Raw genomic sequence first — 16,785 nt, forward strand, 5'->3', positions numbered from 1 at the left:
ATATTTGTGTATCAGAGTTGCGTGTATTAAGGACAGGCGTGCAGAGGATCCGCTGTGTCCATAACCAGGCTAAAATCTGAAAGTAGTAGGCTTTTAGTACATGGCGCCCTCACACTCGTCTAAAATGAAAGTCGATGACTTTCTACTTGCATATATTAGTGACTGGGACCACTACCGAAGCCTAGCTGGAGGGAACGAGGTCAACAAACTAGACACTAAAGTAACAAATCATGCTCCTGTAATTCTATTCTCTATTTTTTTTAAATCTTTTTGTGAGGAAGTAAAGATAATTATTCTTCGTTTACAAGGAGACATTTTTCTTTTGCTTCTCTCACTGTAAGGCAACTGCCTGGAGCAGGAGTCCTCCCCGACTGTCCCCGCTCAAGAAAGCCTTGTCCCGCTCAAGAAAGCCCTGTCCCGCTCAAGAAAGCCCTGTCCCGCTCAAGAAAGCCCTGTCCCGCTCAAGAAAGCCCTGTCCCCGCTCAAGAAAGCCCTGTCCCCGCTCAAGAAAGCCCTGTACTCGCTCAAGAAAGCCCTGTCCCCGCTCAAGAAAGCCCTGTCCCTGCTCAAGAAAGCCCTGTCCCCGCTCAAGAAAGCCTTGCCCGCTTTAGAAAGCCTTGCCCGCTTTAGAAAGCCCTGTCCCCGCTCAAGAAAGCCTTGCCCGCTTTAGAAAGCCCTGTCCCCGCTCAAGAAAGCCTTGCCCGCTTTAGAAAGCCCTGTCCCCGCTCAAGAAAGCCCTGTCCCTGCTCAAGAAAGCCTTGTCCCCGCTCAAGAAAGCCCTGTCCCCGCTCAAGAAAGCCCTGTCCCCGCTCAAGAAAGCCTTGTCCCGCTTTAGAAAGCCCTGTCCCCGCTCAAGAAAGCCCTGTCCCGCTCAACCTGATAGATGCCAAGCGGCATAAATTTAATTTCTCCTGCTTGGTCTGTGGGCTTCCATCCAGCCCCATTGAAAATGTATGGTGTGGTAAATAAATGTTGCCGATGGGGTCCCTGCTGTGCTATGTGTATATTCAAACAAATCTAAATACAATTACCATAATTGGTTTGAAACAAGCTTTACAGAAATATAAATAAAAACTTAATCCAAAAATTGCTTTTTCCCCCCCTATTTTCGTGTGTCAAAAAAGTATATAAATAACCCAATCTATATGTATCCCAAAACTGCGCTGAAAAATACTATTTGTGCATACCATCGCATCCGTGAAAAAGTGTAAAAAAAAAAAAGTAATGGCCGCTAAAAAGCAAAGAAAGGGACAAAAACTGTAGCCTATCGTTAAAGGCCTCTCCAAGACAGGTAGTTTAGGGGCTAGGACTGTTAAATACTGCACTGTTTCTTCTAATTAAAGGGACGTTAAAGTAATGTCCGTACAGATAATTTTGCCGTATTGCTCGCACAGCACTAAGGGGAATGTAGAACCTCAGGGGTAGGGCTTTTCACAAAGTTCTATATTTTGCAGGATCAGTGGGATTCCAGTGGTCAGACCTTGTCCATAATTTATATACTGGTTCTACGGCCTTCACAGCTGGTGGGGAAGGAAATGGCCAAACCCCAGCCCTAGACACAATATGGCGTCCTCGTCACACGCAGCACAATCATTGCTTTACTGTAAGATTAGTTATTTAGGACAATGTATTTTTGCACTATGGAAAGCACTTAACGATCCAATCAGTTTTCTTTGTCTTGACAAAATAGTTTTCTCTAAACTACTAGGCACTGCCCAATTAAGACTGCCAAGAACACTTCAGGGAAAAAAATGCTTTAGGAAAAAGAAAAACTTCAAAAAGTGAGTTTTTCCTGAAGTTGTTTCAAAAATTAAACCCTCCCTCTGCCCATAGCCTAAATCTACTTGTTAAAATCGACGAATAATAAAATTCTTCAGCCGCCACTAGGGGGAGTTTAGGAGCTTCTTGAATACTATTGTATGGTCATTGTGTACTACGCGCCCTCTAGTGGCCACTAAAAGCATTTATAAATTCCTGTTTCCGTCGAGATCTATAGATTGGATTTGGTGCTCTGTGGCAGAAAAATGTAGTTCCGACTGCTGTAAAGATAACGGACTTTGGAACCTATTCTGATTAAATTCAGATATATTTCAAAGTTTAACATTTAGTTTGTCAAACCCCCCAAATATTACCGTACCTTATGGATCATTGAAGTCTTAATTAAGGCTAAAGGAAAGAAATCTGAGTATTTTCTTACAGATGTTTGTCTGGAGAGGTGACCGTTACTCTTTAAGACATTTCAATCGTACCCACTACGTTAATATTTTGGGGTATTTATTAGATGCACTGGATGCCTTGAAAAACTACCAAAGGATCCTCTTTCAAGACATGCACCAAAAAATGTCAGTAAATTTTTTAGAAGGGCAATTTCAAGATCCCTTGTAGGAAAATTAAAGATAAGAAAGCTCCTCACATCCTGATGTCCCCTTCTTGAAAAGTCGCAGCCATGGTCTTTCCTGAACAATGCGCATTGGAGGGTAGGTGTTGTGACTCCTGAGGATTAGAGAGTCGCATTCAATCCTAAATTTTAGGAAATAAAAAGTTAAAATCCTAATTATTCAATACCAGATTTTAGGCTTTGGGGTTGAGTTCTCCTTTTAATTCCCTGAATTTATTTCTTATTTTGTAAGTTTGGTAGTTGACTATCTTGTCGGAGGTAAAATGTTGTACGATCCATGTCAGACGTCGCCGTCCGTGCCGCTTTTATAAGAGTCTATATGTTTTCTAGAATATGAAAGTCATGACATGAACTCACTGTGTAACCTGCATTAAAGCAATGAAACAATGGAAATATCCGGCCTCTGCTCCTCATTGTATCCTCGTTAGTGTAGAATGTTCTCCCGATGATCGGCGGATTGTATATAGAGGTGAATGTGATTTATAAATGGTATCAAGAAGGTGTTCAGGACTTTTTATCACTTTACAGATGGATAGTTTCGGATAGTTCTTGAATAAACAAGCACTTTTGCAATTTACTACTTGTTAAAATCTGCAGCCGGTCTTGAGATATTAATAGTTTTCTTCTATTTACAACTCGTTGCCTAGGAGACCGACCACCACAGAAAATAAAAATGTCAATATCTCAAGAACGGTTGATCATTTTAAAAAGCAGTAAATTGTAAAATTGCTTGTATTTACAAACCAAATCTAACAATCTATTTATGAAGATGAGAATATAATAATGTAGTCAGCACCCACCTTTCCTTTTTGAATTCTCTCGAACAACCGCTTATGGAGTATTGCTGTCCTATTGGGAAACTTTCAAATAAATTGTCTACTGCAATTTACTCCCAAATTTTTTATTCTTTTTAGCAAAAAAGAATCATCATTTTCACAAACATGCAAAAAATTAATTTTCCGTGCACCAATTCTAAAAAAAAATTTTAAATACATGTGGGGTCAAAATACTATCTACACCCCTGGATGAGTTCTTAGGAAATGTGATGTTTTACGTGTTATTTTTTTCTAGATTTTGTTACTTCAAGACCTACAGTCATGGCCAAAAGTATTGACACCCCTGCAATTCTGTCAGATAATACTCAGTTTCTTCCTGAAAATGATTGCAAACACAAATTCTTTATTATCTTCATTTAATTTGTCTTAAATGAAAAAAACACAAAAAGAATTGTCCTAAAGCCAAATTGGATATAATTCCACATCAAACATAAAAAAGGGGTGGACAAAAGTATTGGCACTGTTCGAAAAATCATGTGATGCTTCTCTAATTTGTGTAATTAACAGCACCTGTAACTTACCTGTGGCACCTAACAGGTGTTGGCAATAACTAAATCACACTTGCAGCCAGTTGACATGGATTAAAGTTAACTCAACCTGTGTCCTTGTGTGTACCACGTTGAGCATGGAGAAAAGAAAGAAGACCAAAGAACTGTCTGAGGACTTGAGAAACCAAATTGTGAGGAAGCATGAGCAATCTCAAGGCTACAAGTCCATCTCCAAAGACCTGAATGTTCCTGTGTCTACCGTGCGCAGTGTCATCAAGCAGTTTAAAGCCCATGGCACTGTGGCTAACCTCCCTAGATGTGGACGGAAAAGAAAAATTGACAAGAAATTTCAACGCAAGATTGTGTGGATGTTGGATAAAGAACCTCGACTAACATCCAAACAAGTTCAAGCTGCCCTGCAGTCCGAGGGTACAACAGTGTCAACCTGTACTATCCATCAGTGGCTGAATGAAAAGGAACTATATGGTAGGAGACCCAGGAAGACCCCACTTCTTACCCCGAGACATAAAAAGCCAGGCTGGAGTTTGCCAAAACGTACCTGAAAAAGCCGAAAACGTTTTGGAAGGATGTTCTCTGGTCAGATGAGACAAAAGTAGAGCTTTTTAGGCAAAGGCATCAACATAGAGTTTACAGGAGAAAAAAAGAGGCATTCAAAGAAAAGAACACGGTCCCTACAGTCAAACATGGTGGAGGTTCCCTGATGTTTTGGGGTTACTTTGCTGCCTCTGGCACTGGACTGCTTGACCGTGTGCATGGCATTATGAAGTCTGAAGACTACCAACAAATTTTGCAGCATAATGTAGGGCCCAGTGTGAGAAAGCTGGGTCTCCCTCAGAGGTCATGGGTCTTCCAGCAGGACAATGACCCAAAACACACTTCAAAAAGCACTAGAAAATGGTTTGAGAGAAAGCACTGGAGACTTCTAAGGTGGCCAGCGATGAGTCCAGACCTGAATCCCATAGAACACCTGTGGAGAGATCTAAAAATGGCAGTTTGGAGAAGGCACCCTTCAAATATCAGGGACCTGGAGCAGTTTGCCAAAGAAGAATGGTCTAAAATTCCAGCAGAGCATTGTAAGAAACTCATTGATGGTTACCGGAAGTGGTTGGTCGCAGTTATTTTGGCTAAAGGTTGTGCAACCAAGTATTAGGCTAAAGGTGCCAATACTTTTGTCTGGCCCATTTTTGGAGTTTTGTGTGAAATGATCAATGTTTTGCTTTTTGCTTCATTCTCGTTTGTGTTTTTTCATTTAAGACAAATTAAATGAAGATAATAATAACAAAGAATTTGTGTTTGCAATCATTTTCAGGAAGAAACTGAGTATTATCTGACAGAATTGCAGGGGTGTCAATACTTTTGGCCAAGACTGTAAGAAAAAAAAAAAGGTGCAGAATTGAGATAACATTGAGTTGTGTTTTTTTTCTAAGAAAATCCCCATTCATAATAATGGGGCAGAATGAGTCACTTTGGCCTCCGTTCCTGACACTGTTTGTATTTTTAGGCTTCGAGAAAAGAATGCACCAAAGCCGATCTGTAATTTGACTTCTTTATTCATAAAATCCACCTTTTATAAATGTTATCACACGACCATCGGGAGGGATACAGGACTAGCAATTTACATAGCAAAATTAGTCACACGATAAGTAGTCGTTACAACACCTAAATTGCATCAGTTATACAAAATTGTGCCCACTGACACTTGGTAGTAGTCACATGTATTAATATTCACACCTCTAACAAAAATCCCTCGGTTCTCAAGGACCCGGCAGAGATGGTGTGCCGTCAGAGAGTCTAACACCCACTCATATGCTATATCAAATAGGTGAAGAGTAGTGATGAGTGCAAGAAAATAAAGTTAAAAAAAATACACCATAATTATCTAAATACCCTAAAGACACAAGGGTGACAACCACTTTCACTAAAAGTAATAAGGTTACTTGGAAGTAGTGATGAATGAGAAACTAACGCCACCCAAATCATAGGAGGACCTAAGAGTCTATCATTTTTGTCTTTAGCGTAGATTTGCCTTTTACTGCGATTGGTTTACTATGCTCCAAAAAATTAAATTCCAAGAATAAGATATAGAAAGCAATTTAACAATCCATCATAGAATATTCCTTTTTTAGATACTTATGCTTTAATTTTACATGTCCGATGGTGGCTACGTCAATGTTTTCACATTGCATTGACAGTAGTGTTTGAAATTTTGTAAACTCTTAGAAAATAAATGGAATTTTTTTTTTATTTTACATAAATTTGACCTAAAACAGCGTCGGATTTTCACACAAGTCCTGAAAGTAGATAAAGAGAAACAAAGTAAAAAATCTTTTGTATAATTTATCAATTTGTAAATTTTTTTAAATATTGAAAATGATCTAATACAACGTCTTGTGCTGCAATAACTGCATTTAAACGTTTCTGGTAATTATTGATCACTTCTCCATATCGGCTTGGAGGAATTTTAGCCTATTCCTCCCTATACAAAACAGCTTCATCTCCGTTATGTTGGGGGATTTCTTCCATGAATTGGTCACTTCAGGCCATTCCACAACTTTTTTTTTTTTTTTTTTGTAGGACTAAAGTCAGGACTCTTGATTTCCAAAACTTTTTACTTCTTTATTAGTGATGAGCGAACGTGCTCGGATAAGGTGTTATGCTGCAACACATGCATGGATTGCCTAACCAACAGGTCGTCCCTACATGTGTTGCGCCTGTTGAACAGCCGCGAGACATGCAGCCGTGCGGACTCGAGCATATTATTTGAGCACGCCGAAGACACTCAGCACCCGAGCATGCTCGGATAACACCTTATCAGAGCACATTAGCTCATCACCGTTCTTTCTCCGTCCTTTTATGGAACAACTTGTGCGCTTTGGGTCGTTGTCTTGCTGCATGACCCGTGTTCTATTGAGATTCAGCTCCTGGACGGATTATTCCATCAGTGATTGCAGCCGTCTTGGCCCAGATGCAGAAAAAAAGGCTCAAACCATGATAACACCAGTGCATTTCACAGAAAGTCTCATACCATCTGTCTCCAAACATAGCGCTTCTCATGTAAACCAAAAGCTCTTTTTCCATCTCATCCATCCAGAAAACATTGCTTCAATAGCCTTCTGACTTTATCAAACTCAATACGGGATGCAATGTTTTTATTGGACATCTTTCTCCTTGTTGTTTAGCAGCATAAGGACACTAATTTTGGTGCCTTTAGTTGCTTAGATTTTACCTTGGGTTCCTTTGTGACCTTGCGGACAATTATACTTACACCTCACTCCTGCCATGATCTTTATTGGTTGACCACTAGTCTGGAGGGTAAAAAATTGTTTCTCCATCTGTACACAATATGTGTGAATGTGGATTTGTTGCAGTCCAAACTTTATAAAGATGACTTTGTAACCTGAGCATCAACAACTCTTCTTCTAAGGTTGTCTGAAATCTCCTATGCTCGGGCTGTGATAGACTACCACAAACGTGTCGTAAGGATCAGACTTTGATGGATCAATGTTCTTTAAAATAAAAAAAAAAGCTCGCCCACTCACACCTGACTGTCCTGTTGATTGAAAACACCAGATTCTGACTTCACATTCAAATAATCTGCTAATCCTAAAGCTTCACATGCCTTGCCATTCACAAAAATACAATATTGGATCATTTTCCTCCTTAAAGATGAGTCAAATATGTTTTACACATTTGTTTAGTTCTTTATCTACCTTAAAACTTGCGTCACAATCTGATGTAGTTTAGGTCCATTTTACGCAGAAATAAGGAAAACGGTTCACAAATTTTCAAGCAACACTACAACTACCACTATTCAATGAAGTCAGGATGTAACTAGATGTTACCCTCCATATTACTTCTATGGATCTAATTCACCATCCACATCAATGTCATACGTATATCTCCTACTGCTCATGGAAGGAGGGGACTCAAACTAAATAAATATGGTGCACCTCCAATAATTCAGTTCATGAGAGAACATATAAGTGGCAGGGGGTGCTACATCTTGTATGGAAATAAGGTATAAACTGGGAAGGGGAAGACCAAAACAAAGAATAGCATGTACACCTGAAACAATACAAAAATACAACTTTATTGGGTACCAAGGACACACAAAAGCAAAAAATTAAGACCATCTAAAAACATATAAATAGAATAGTAATAATCCAACACTCCTGCATAGGAAAGACCATGCATTTCGCTGTTTGTAACAGCTTTGTCAGGAGTCTATACTTCTCCTGATGAAGTATACACCCTTGATCCCTGGGGCTCTGCGCCTATCCCTCATTACCTCTTCAGCGGAATCTGTATTTATTGATCTATTACTAGTTAAGGGGTATTCTTTGTCACTGGTGTTTTGGCTACTCTCTCATAGGTCTACAGCTTCATGACCTTGATTTACTCTTGCTCCACTCTCGTATCATTGTATCTCCACACGTTACATTTTGCCTCATGCCTACATCATTCAGGGGTGTTGGATGATTACTATTCTACTTATATGTTTGTAGATGGTTTTAATTTTTTGTGTCCCTTGGTACCCAATAAAGTTGTATTTTTGTATTGTATCAGGTGTGCACACCATTCTTTGTTTTGGTCTTTCCCTTCCCGGGAAAGAAGGGACTATCGATGCAGATGGTGAATTGGATCTATATAAAATTCCCTATGACTTGTGTCCATCCAATTGGCCATCCTCCTCAATATTCACATCCTTGCTTGAATAGCAGTAGATATATGTGGACGGTGATCTGGATTTGCGCATTTGCCTAGAAGAAGGTTCGATAAGTTCGGTGCCCGAAGTGATGACATCAGGACGTAGGAGCTAAGGCCTTTTTTCGTATACCCTAACAGACATTGGATATATTCTGTCTTGTAACACATGTAAAAGTGTTAAGGGGAATTCTACGTCAGTGACCTGTCAGAAGATGAAACTATTAGTCATATGTAACCTGGGGCCACTAAGAGATGATGGATTTACTTTGGCTCTTGGGATCACTGGCAAAGTCTGACCGAGTGGTCAACGTCATGTAGGAAATGTCTGACTGCCATGGATAGAGCTTGAACCCTATCAATGCCATCTTCCTGGTCTCAGATGACACATGATGGTGGAAATCCCCTATAACATTAATATCACAAGCGTGTACTTTCAATTCCCCGCAAGTATAGAGCGTATCCTTCTTCCTCCTCTTGGCACCAGTGACCCAGACACTATGTCCCTCATCGGACTCTGTTCCTCGCTGCTGTCTTCTGAGTTCGAGCTGTCCGATTGTTGTCCCATTGCCCGTTCTGGTTTGTCGTGACTTGCTACATTCCTGCACAGCATCGAAGCCCCCTGGCACTGCCTCCTGTTCAGCGACCTCATGGTGTCATTGAATGGTGCTGCCGCCATGCATTCAGCAGCCGCTTTGTCACAAGCGCACACCAATTTGTCACAAATGCTCCATCCCACACCTATATGAAGGGAACACACATAGATGAGCAGAAACAAGTCACATCTCCTGCTTTACGTGGCTGGAACCAGGCCCTGCCTACCTCTGATATCAACGTGAGCAGGATTTAATTGCCCCCTTTTTGCCCAGGCCATGGCATCTGCCCTTTTTTCATGGCACACAACCAGGAGGACATAGACACTCATCCATATCACAATTGTACAGAACAATGAGGTAGTCTAAAGCCAGGCGCCATCATCTACCCATGGCTTTGTGCTCATGCCTAGAAGATCCAGAGGGGGTGCTCACATGCATCCTCCAAGATTTACAATGTGAAAGCAGGAAAATCGGTAAGTATTAATTTTATGATACTCTTGGAAAAAGGACAATTTGGAACAGAATCTTTATCTTTCCAGCTCCTAGAATAAATTCTGTCTGTAGGAAACCCAGTCTAGTGGTCACAAATTCTGCCTATAGGAGACCCGGTCTATTGGTCCCACATTCTGCCTATAGGAGACCCAGTCTAGTGGTCACATACAGTTATATGAAAAAGTTTGGGCACCCCTGTTAATCTTAAGCTTAATGTTTTATAAAAATTGTTTTTCTTTGCAACAGCTATTTCAGTTTCATATATCTAATAACTGTTGGACACAGTAATGTTTCTGCCTTGAAATGAGGGTTATTGTACTAACAGAAAATGTGCAATCTGCATTTAAACAAAATTTGACAGGTGCATAAGTATGGGCACCCTTATCATTTTCTTGTTTTAAATACTCCTACCTACTTTTTACTGACTTACTAAAGCACTTTTTTTGGTATTCTAACCTCATTGAGCTTTGAACTTCATAGCCAGGTGTAATCACGAGAAAAACTATTTAATGTGGCCACTTGCAAGTTGTTCTCCTCTTTGAATCTCCTGCCATGTGGCATCATGGGCTCCTCAAAACAACTGTCTAATGATCTGAAAACAAAGATTATTCAACATAGTTGTTCAGGGGAAGGATACAAAAAGCTGTCTCAGAGATATAACCTGTCAATTTCCACTGTGAGGAACATAGTAAGGAAATGGAAGAACACAGGTACAGTTCTTGTTAAGGCCAGAAGTGGCAGGCCAAGAAAAACATCAGAAAGGCAGAGAAGAAGAATGGTGAGATCAGTCAAGGACAATCCTCAGACCACCTCCAGAGAACTGCAGCATCAACTTGCTGCAGATGGTGTCACTGTGCATCGGTCAACTATACAACGCACTTTGCACAAGGAGAAGCTGTATGGGAGAGTGATGCGAAAGAAGCCGTTTCTGCAAGCACGCCACAAACAGAGTCGGCTGAGGTATGCAAAAGCACATTTGGAGAAGCCAATTTCTTTTTGGAAGAAGGTCCTGTGGACTGATGAAACCAAGATTGAGTTGTTTGGTCATACAAAAAGGCGTTATGCATGGCGGCCAAAGAACACAGCATTCCAAGAAAAACACTTGCTATCCACAGTAAAATTTGGTGGAGGTTCCATCATGCTTTGGGGCTGTGTGGCCGATGCCGTCACCGGGAATCTTGTTAAAGTTGAGGGATACATGGATTCCTCTCAGTATCAGCAGATTCTTGACAATAAGGTTCATGAATCAGTGACAAAGTTGAAGTTACGCAGGGGATGGATCTTTCAACAAGACAATAAACCAAAACACCGCTCCATATCTACTCACATTCATGCAGAGGAACAATTACACTGTTCTGGAATGGCCATCCCAGTCCCCAGACCTGAATATCATTGAAGATCTGTGGGATCATTTGAAGAGTGCTGTCCATGCTCGGCGACCATTTAACTGAACTGGAATTGTTTTGTAAAGAGGAATGGTCAAAAATACCTTCATCCAGGATCCATGAACTCATTAAAAGCTACAGGAAGCGACTAGAGGCTGTTATTTTTGCAAAAGGAGGATCTACTAAATATTAATGTCACTTTTCTGGTGGGGTGCCCATACTTATGCACCTGTCAAATTTTGTTTGAATGTAGATTGCACATTTTCTGTTAGTACAATAAACCTCATTTCAAGGCAGAAACATTACTGTGTCCAACAGTTATTAGATATATGAAACTGAAATAGCTGTTGCCAAAAATTTTTTTTTTATAAAACATTAAGCTTAAGATTAATAGGGGTGCCCACACTTTTTCATGTAACTGTATTCTGCCTCTAGGAGACCCGGTCTAGTGGTCACAGATTCTGCCTATAGGAGACCCGGTTCATGGGTCGTGCCTGCATATCAGGGGGTCTACTCTCTACCTCGGCTTCCTAAAAGAACAATTGGATTTGCTACCTGTAGTGTTTCCGGGGCTAAAGGCTGTCTTTCATAGGGGCAAAAGCATTGACAAACTCCATTTTAAAGTTTCTCACTATACCCTAGATACACCGTTATTTCTGACCTGTGGCCGGAGGAAGCAGATTCCTGCGTCATGTCACTGCCCCCGCACTAAACAGTACAGTACATCGGTTATGCGGTGTCACTCTAATAAAAGAGCAAGTAGTGAATATTTAGAGATGTCGTTCTTACATGTAGGCTTGTGGTCCACACACACGACCTCTGACCGGACGTTTCTGTCTGGTGCGCAGCCTAATTTCTTCAGATGTTCTATACAGCATTGGTGGGAGAAACAGCAGCTAAAGGCAGGAACAAGACAGCACTGGTTACTTGCTACAAAAATAACAACAAATACTTTATTAAGAGGCATGTATTTTCACACTGACTGGGCTGTTTCAGACTCGGACTTGGTGTTCTTTACAGAAGACTTTCCAGCAATCATTATCACAGACAGGATTCTAATAACACCTTTATCTATTGCCCACCTCCTCCTGTACAATAACTGATAACACATATATATATATATATATATATATATATATATATCTACTATATATATATATAGTAGATAGCACAGGATCTACCATACACAATAGGTGATGTCACAGCTCACCTCCTCCACCTGTATAATGACTGATAACATCTCTATACACAGTAGATAACACAGGATCCACCATTCACAATAGGTGATATCACAGCTCACCTCCTCCTGTACAATGCCTGATAACACCTCTATATACAGCAGATAACACAGGATCCTGTTATGATCTGGTGGCCTAGGAGCAGCATGTGACGTACTCTGGAGAAGGTGGTACCTGTACTGACCGCAGACCCTGAACTAGCACAGCAACTAGAAGTAGCCGTGGGATGTACCTAACACTCCCTAGACACCTCAACACAGCCTAAGGACTAACTTCCCCTAAAGATAGAAACGGGAAAACTATCTTGCCTCAGAGAAAATCCCCAAAGGATAGACAGCCCCCAAACATATATTGACTGTGAGAGGAGAGGGAAATGACATACGCAGACTGAAATCAGGATTTAGCAAAGGAGGCCTTTCTAGCTAAAAAGAAAGAATAGGACAGTACTATGCGGTCAGTATTAAAACACTAGAAAATATCCACCACAGAAAATACAAATCTCCACATCTGACTAAAGACATGGAGGGTATATCTGCATCTCCAGAGATACAGCTTGGCTGCAAAAAATCCGTACACAGACAAAGCTGGACAAGACAAAACATGAAAATGCACAGAACTATAAGGCCCACAGCAGGTGGACAGCAAAAACAAAGCCAGAACTTATCTTTGTTGAAAAGAACAGCAAACAGGAGAGACCAGGTATGGATGTGAATCCTCCAAAAACAATGGACAACTGGCACTGACTAAAGGATCAAGCAAGACTATATAGCCCAGTCCAAATTGCAATTTGTCCAAGTGGACACACCTGATAAATGCTGCGATACAAAGACAGCAGCACTACCACTCATAACCACCGGAGGGAGCCCAAGAGCAGAATTCACAACAGGATCCACCATTCACAATAGGTGATGTCACAGCTCACCTCCTCCTCCTGTACAATGCCTGATAACACCTCTATATACAGTAGACAACACAGGATCCACCATTCACAATAGGTGATGTCACAGCTCACCTCCTCCTCCTGTACAATGCCTGATAACACCTCTATATACAGTAGATAACACAGGATTCACCATTGACAATAGATGTCACAGCTCACCTCCTCCTGTACAATGACTGATAACACCTCTATATACAGTAGACAACCCAGGATCCACCATTCACAATACACGTCACAGCTCACCTCCTGTGCAATGACTGATAGCTCCTCTATATACAGTAGATAACGCAGGATCCACCATTCACAATACATGATGTCACAGCTCACCTCCTGTGCAATGACTGATAACTCCTCTTTATACAGTAGATAACACAGGATCCACCATTCACTATAGGTGATGTCACAGCTCACCTCCTCCTCCTGTACAATGACTGATAACTCCTCTACATACAGTAGATAACACAGGATCCTCCATTCACAATACATGTCACAGCTCACCACCTACTCCTCCTGTACAATGACTGATAACACCTCTGTATACAGTAGATAACACAGGATCCACCATTCACAATAGGTGATGTCACAGCTCTCCTCCTCCTCCTGTACAATGACTGATAACACCTCTGTATACAGTAGATAACACAGGATCCACTATTCACAATAGGCGATATCACAGCTCAACTCCTCCTGTACAATGACTGATAACATCTCTATATACAGTAGATAACACAGGATCCACCATTCACAATATGTGATGTCACAGCTCACTTCCTCCTGTACAATGACTGATAACATCTCTATATACAGTAGATAACACAGGATCCACCATTTACAATAGGTGATGTCACAGCTCACCTCCTCCTGTACAATGACTGATAACACCTCTGTATACAGTAGATAACACAGGATCCACCATTCACAATAGGTGATGTCACAGCTCATCTCCAATGACTTTTGCACACTCTTATTAGATGCTTCAATAAAAAAAATAGGGTCAGTCAGTCTATTGCTGCTAATGTACATGTGCATTTCCTGAAAGAACATGAAGTAGGAGGCTAAAATGGCCGTAGTGTCAAAATTTCAAGATGTATATAATGTTTTTTAAATACAGATGGTGATAGTAAAAATAAAATTTATAAAAAATATTTAAATTATACATTTAACATAACTAATTTAAACAGCGCATTAAATCAGTGGCAGTTTCCATTATTATGTAAATAAAGCTTAAATGGTTGTCTTGCTTTCAATCCCTTAGTATTAAGTACCCCACTAGGGAGTTTTGGGATAATAGTAGAGGAGGGAAGTGTCTTTTTTCTGGATCTCCATCTCTTTTGATCACTATTTTATCAGTATTTCCGTGCCAAACCCAGGAGTGTTTCCAAAACGCAGAACAGGTGTGAGTCTTTCAGTTATGTACATCTGAAATTTCCAATTTGTCGCCATTTTTTTTTTTTTTTTTTTTGCACATGTGACTTTTTGCTCTTGCACAAAGATGGGCCAAGTTTATAAAGAGATCCGCAAAATTCCTTTAGAAGCGCACACGTTACTTCAGCAGACCCTGGATCAAGGCGGGTGGGCAAAACCCCCATCTGTATGAATCTTCCCCTTGACGGGGACTGGAGCCATTTTTGTCACATTAATTATAGTGCGTCGGTTGGGTCACACACCCCCTTTCTGTTAAGTTCCACCTATTTTGCAAAAAGATGGTCGAATTACAGAAAAACTGAATTTTTTTTCTCAGTTATGTCATTGCACAACAAAAATTGCAACTTTTCTACCCCGTTTTACTAGGGAAAAAGGCTGCTTGAATTTTCTCTGTAGCGCTTTTATTTTTCACTTTTTCAGTGAAGCAGCAGAGCGTGAGAGAATGTGCTATATCCTAGTACACATGTCCACCCTCACCATTCTGCAAAATTCAATGTGTTTTTATATTTTTTTTTTTTTTTTTTTTACTATATTATAGCAATTTTCTTGTAAACGCCTTGTCAGACTGCAATTCACATCACAACCACTGGGTGGCCAAACACAACATAAACTTCTCTTGACAGAATATCACAAAAATAATTATTTTTTCAAAACTTCATTTCAAGCTGCAAATCTTGGGAAATGTTGTGCAAAGAGAAAATGCAAGAAAGATCACATCTGTTTGTCTCCTGTGGCTTGTATTTACCTTTAGGGTAGGAGATGTTGATGTTCCAACTCAGAAGAAAAGCTCGATTCTCCCCCTAATAGATGGACTATAATGCGCCGCATTGTTTTAATGAAGGTTTTTACACATTAAAGTAAAACACTGCCTGTAAGATCAATGTAAGTGTTCACAAGTCTACTCAACCTCACAAACATCGATCCAGTGTAAACCTGTGAATGGTAAGCGGGGAGGAGGGGGATGCAGCTGCAGTATCTCTAAGTTTCCATAAAACAATGAGCGTAAAAAGGGGAAGATCCAAATGAGGGAAGTGACATCTAATTGGCTCTGAGCCCCCAAGTTTCTTACATCACAGCAGGGAGGGTCGGTCCATATAATGGTGATCTGATCCTGTAATGTGGCTCCATAGTAAAGTGCCATTTCCTGTCTGTTTCCCTTTGTTGTCTATAGAGGTTACATGACCAGCCCATCAGGGTCATTGGCCAAGCAACTGGTGAGGATCACAACAGTCAGACACCTGTCAATCGGACATTGATGGCTTATCCTTTGAATCTATCGTTTAAGATCGGCACAGGTAGTATGACTCTGTATTAAACAGTGGGGAAAGTAAGTATTTGATAATCTGCCGATTTTATAAGTTTTCCCACCTACAAAGAATGGAGAGGTCTGTAATTTTTATCATAGATACATTTGACCTGTGAGTGGCAGAATCTAAAAATAAAAATCAGAAAATCACATTGTATGATTCTTACATAATTAAATTGCATTTTATTGCATGAAATAAGTATTTGATCACCTACCAACCAGCATGAATTCTGGCTCTCACATGCCTGTTTGTTTTTCTTTAAGAAGCCTCCTACTCTGCACTCATTACCTTTATTACTTGCACCTGTTTGACCTCGTAACCTGTATACAAAAACACCTGGTCACACACTCAATCACACTCCAACCTCTCCACCATGGCCAAGACCAAAGAGCTGTCTAAAGACATCGGGACAAAATTGTAGACCTGCACAAGGCTGGGATGAGCTACAGGATAATAGGCAAGAAGCTTGGTGAGAAGGCAACAGTTATTAGAATATGGAAGAAACACAAGATGACTGTTTAATCTTCCTCAATTTGAGGCTCCACGCATGATCTCGCCTTGTGGGGTAAGGATGAATCTGAGAAAGGTCAGGAATCATCTACATGGGAGGACCTGGTCATTGACCTGTAGAGAGCTGGGACCACAGTCTCAAACATTACAGTTGGTAAAACACTACATCGTCAGATTAAAATCCTGCAGGGCACACAAAGTCCCCCTGCTAACACCAGCACATGTACAGGCCCATTTGAAGTTCACCAATAACCATCTGGATGGTCCAGATGAGGTATGGGAGAAGGTCATGTAGTCAGATGAGACCAAAACAGAACTTTTTGGTATCGACTCCACTTGCCATGTTTGGAGGAAGAAGAAGGATGAGGTCAACCCCAAGAACACCATCCCAACAGTGAAGCATGATGGAGGAAACCTCATACTTTGGGGGTGCTTTTCTGCAAAG

At 40.7% G+C, this 16,785-nt stretch overlaps 1 protein-coding gene across 2 annotated transcripts in view; it reads right to left on the bottom strand.

Annotated features, from left to right (window-relative positions):
- Window positions 1-5,275: 5,275 nt before the first annotated feature.
- OC90 (otoconin 90) overlaps window positions 5,276-16,785 on the bottom strand; it is a 255,001-nt gene continuing 243,491 nt past the window's right edge. For both annotated transcript variants that reach the window (XM_069731932.1, XM_069731933.1), the window contains 2 exons: window positions 11,710-11,816; window positions 5,276-9,188 (listed from right to left, as the gene is read on the bottom strand). In XM_069731932.1, the coding sequence (XP_069588033.1) occupies window positions 8,884-9,188; window positions 11,710-11,816 (412 nt within the window). In that variant the 3' untranslated portion in view covers window positions 5,276-8,883. The remainder of the gene's footprint in view (window positions 9,189-11,709; window positions 11,817-16,785) is intronic.

Source organism: Ranitomeya imitator, chromosome 6, assembly GCF_032444005.1.
Source record: "Ranitomeya imitator isolate aRanImi1 chromosome 6, aRanImi1.pri, whole genome shotgun sequence".
Classification (NCBI taxonomy): Eukaryota; Metazoa; Chordata; class Amphibia; order Anura; family Dendrobatidae; genus Ranitomeya; species Ranitomeya imitator.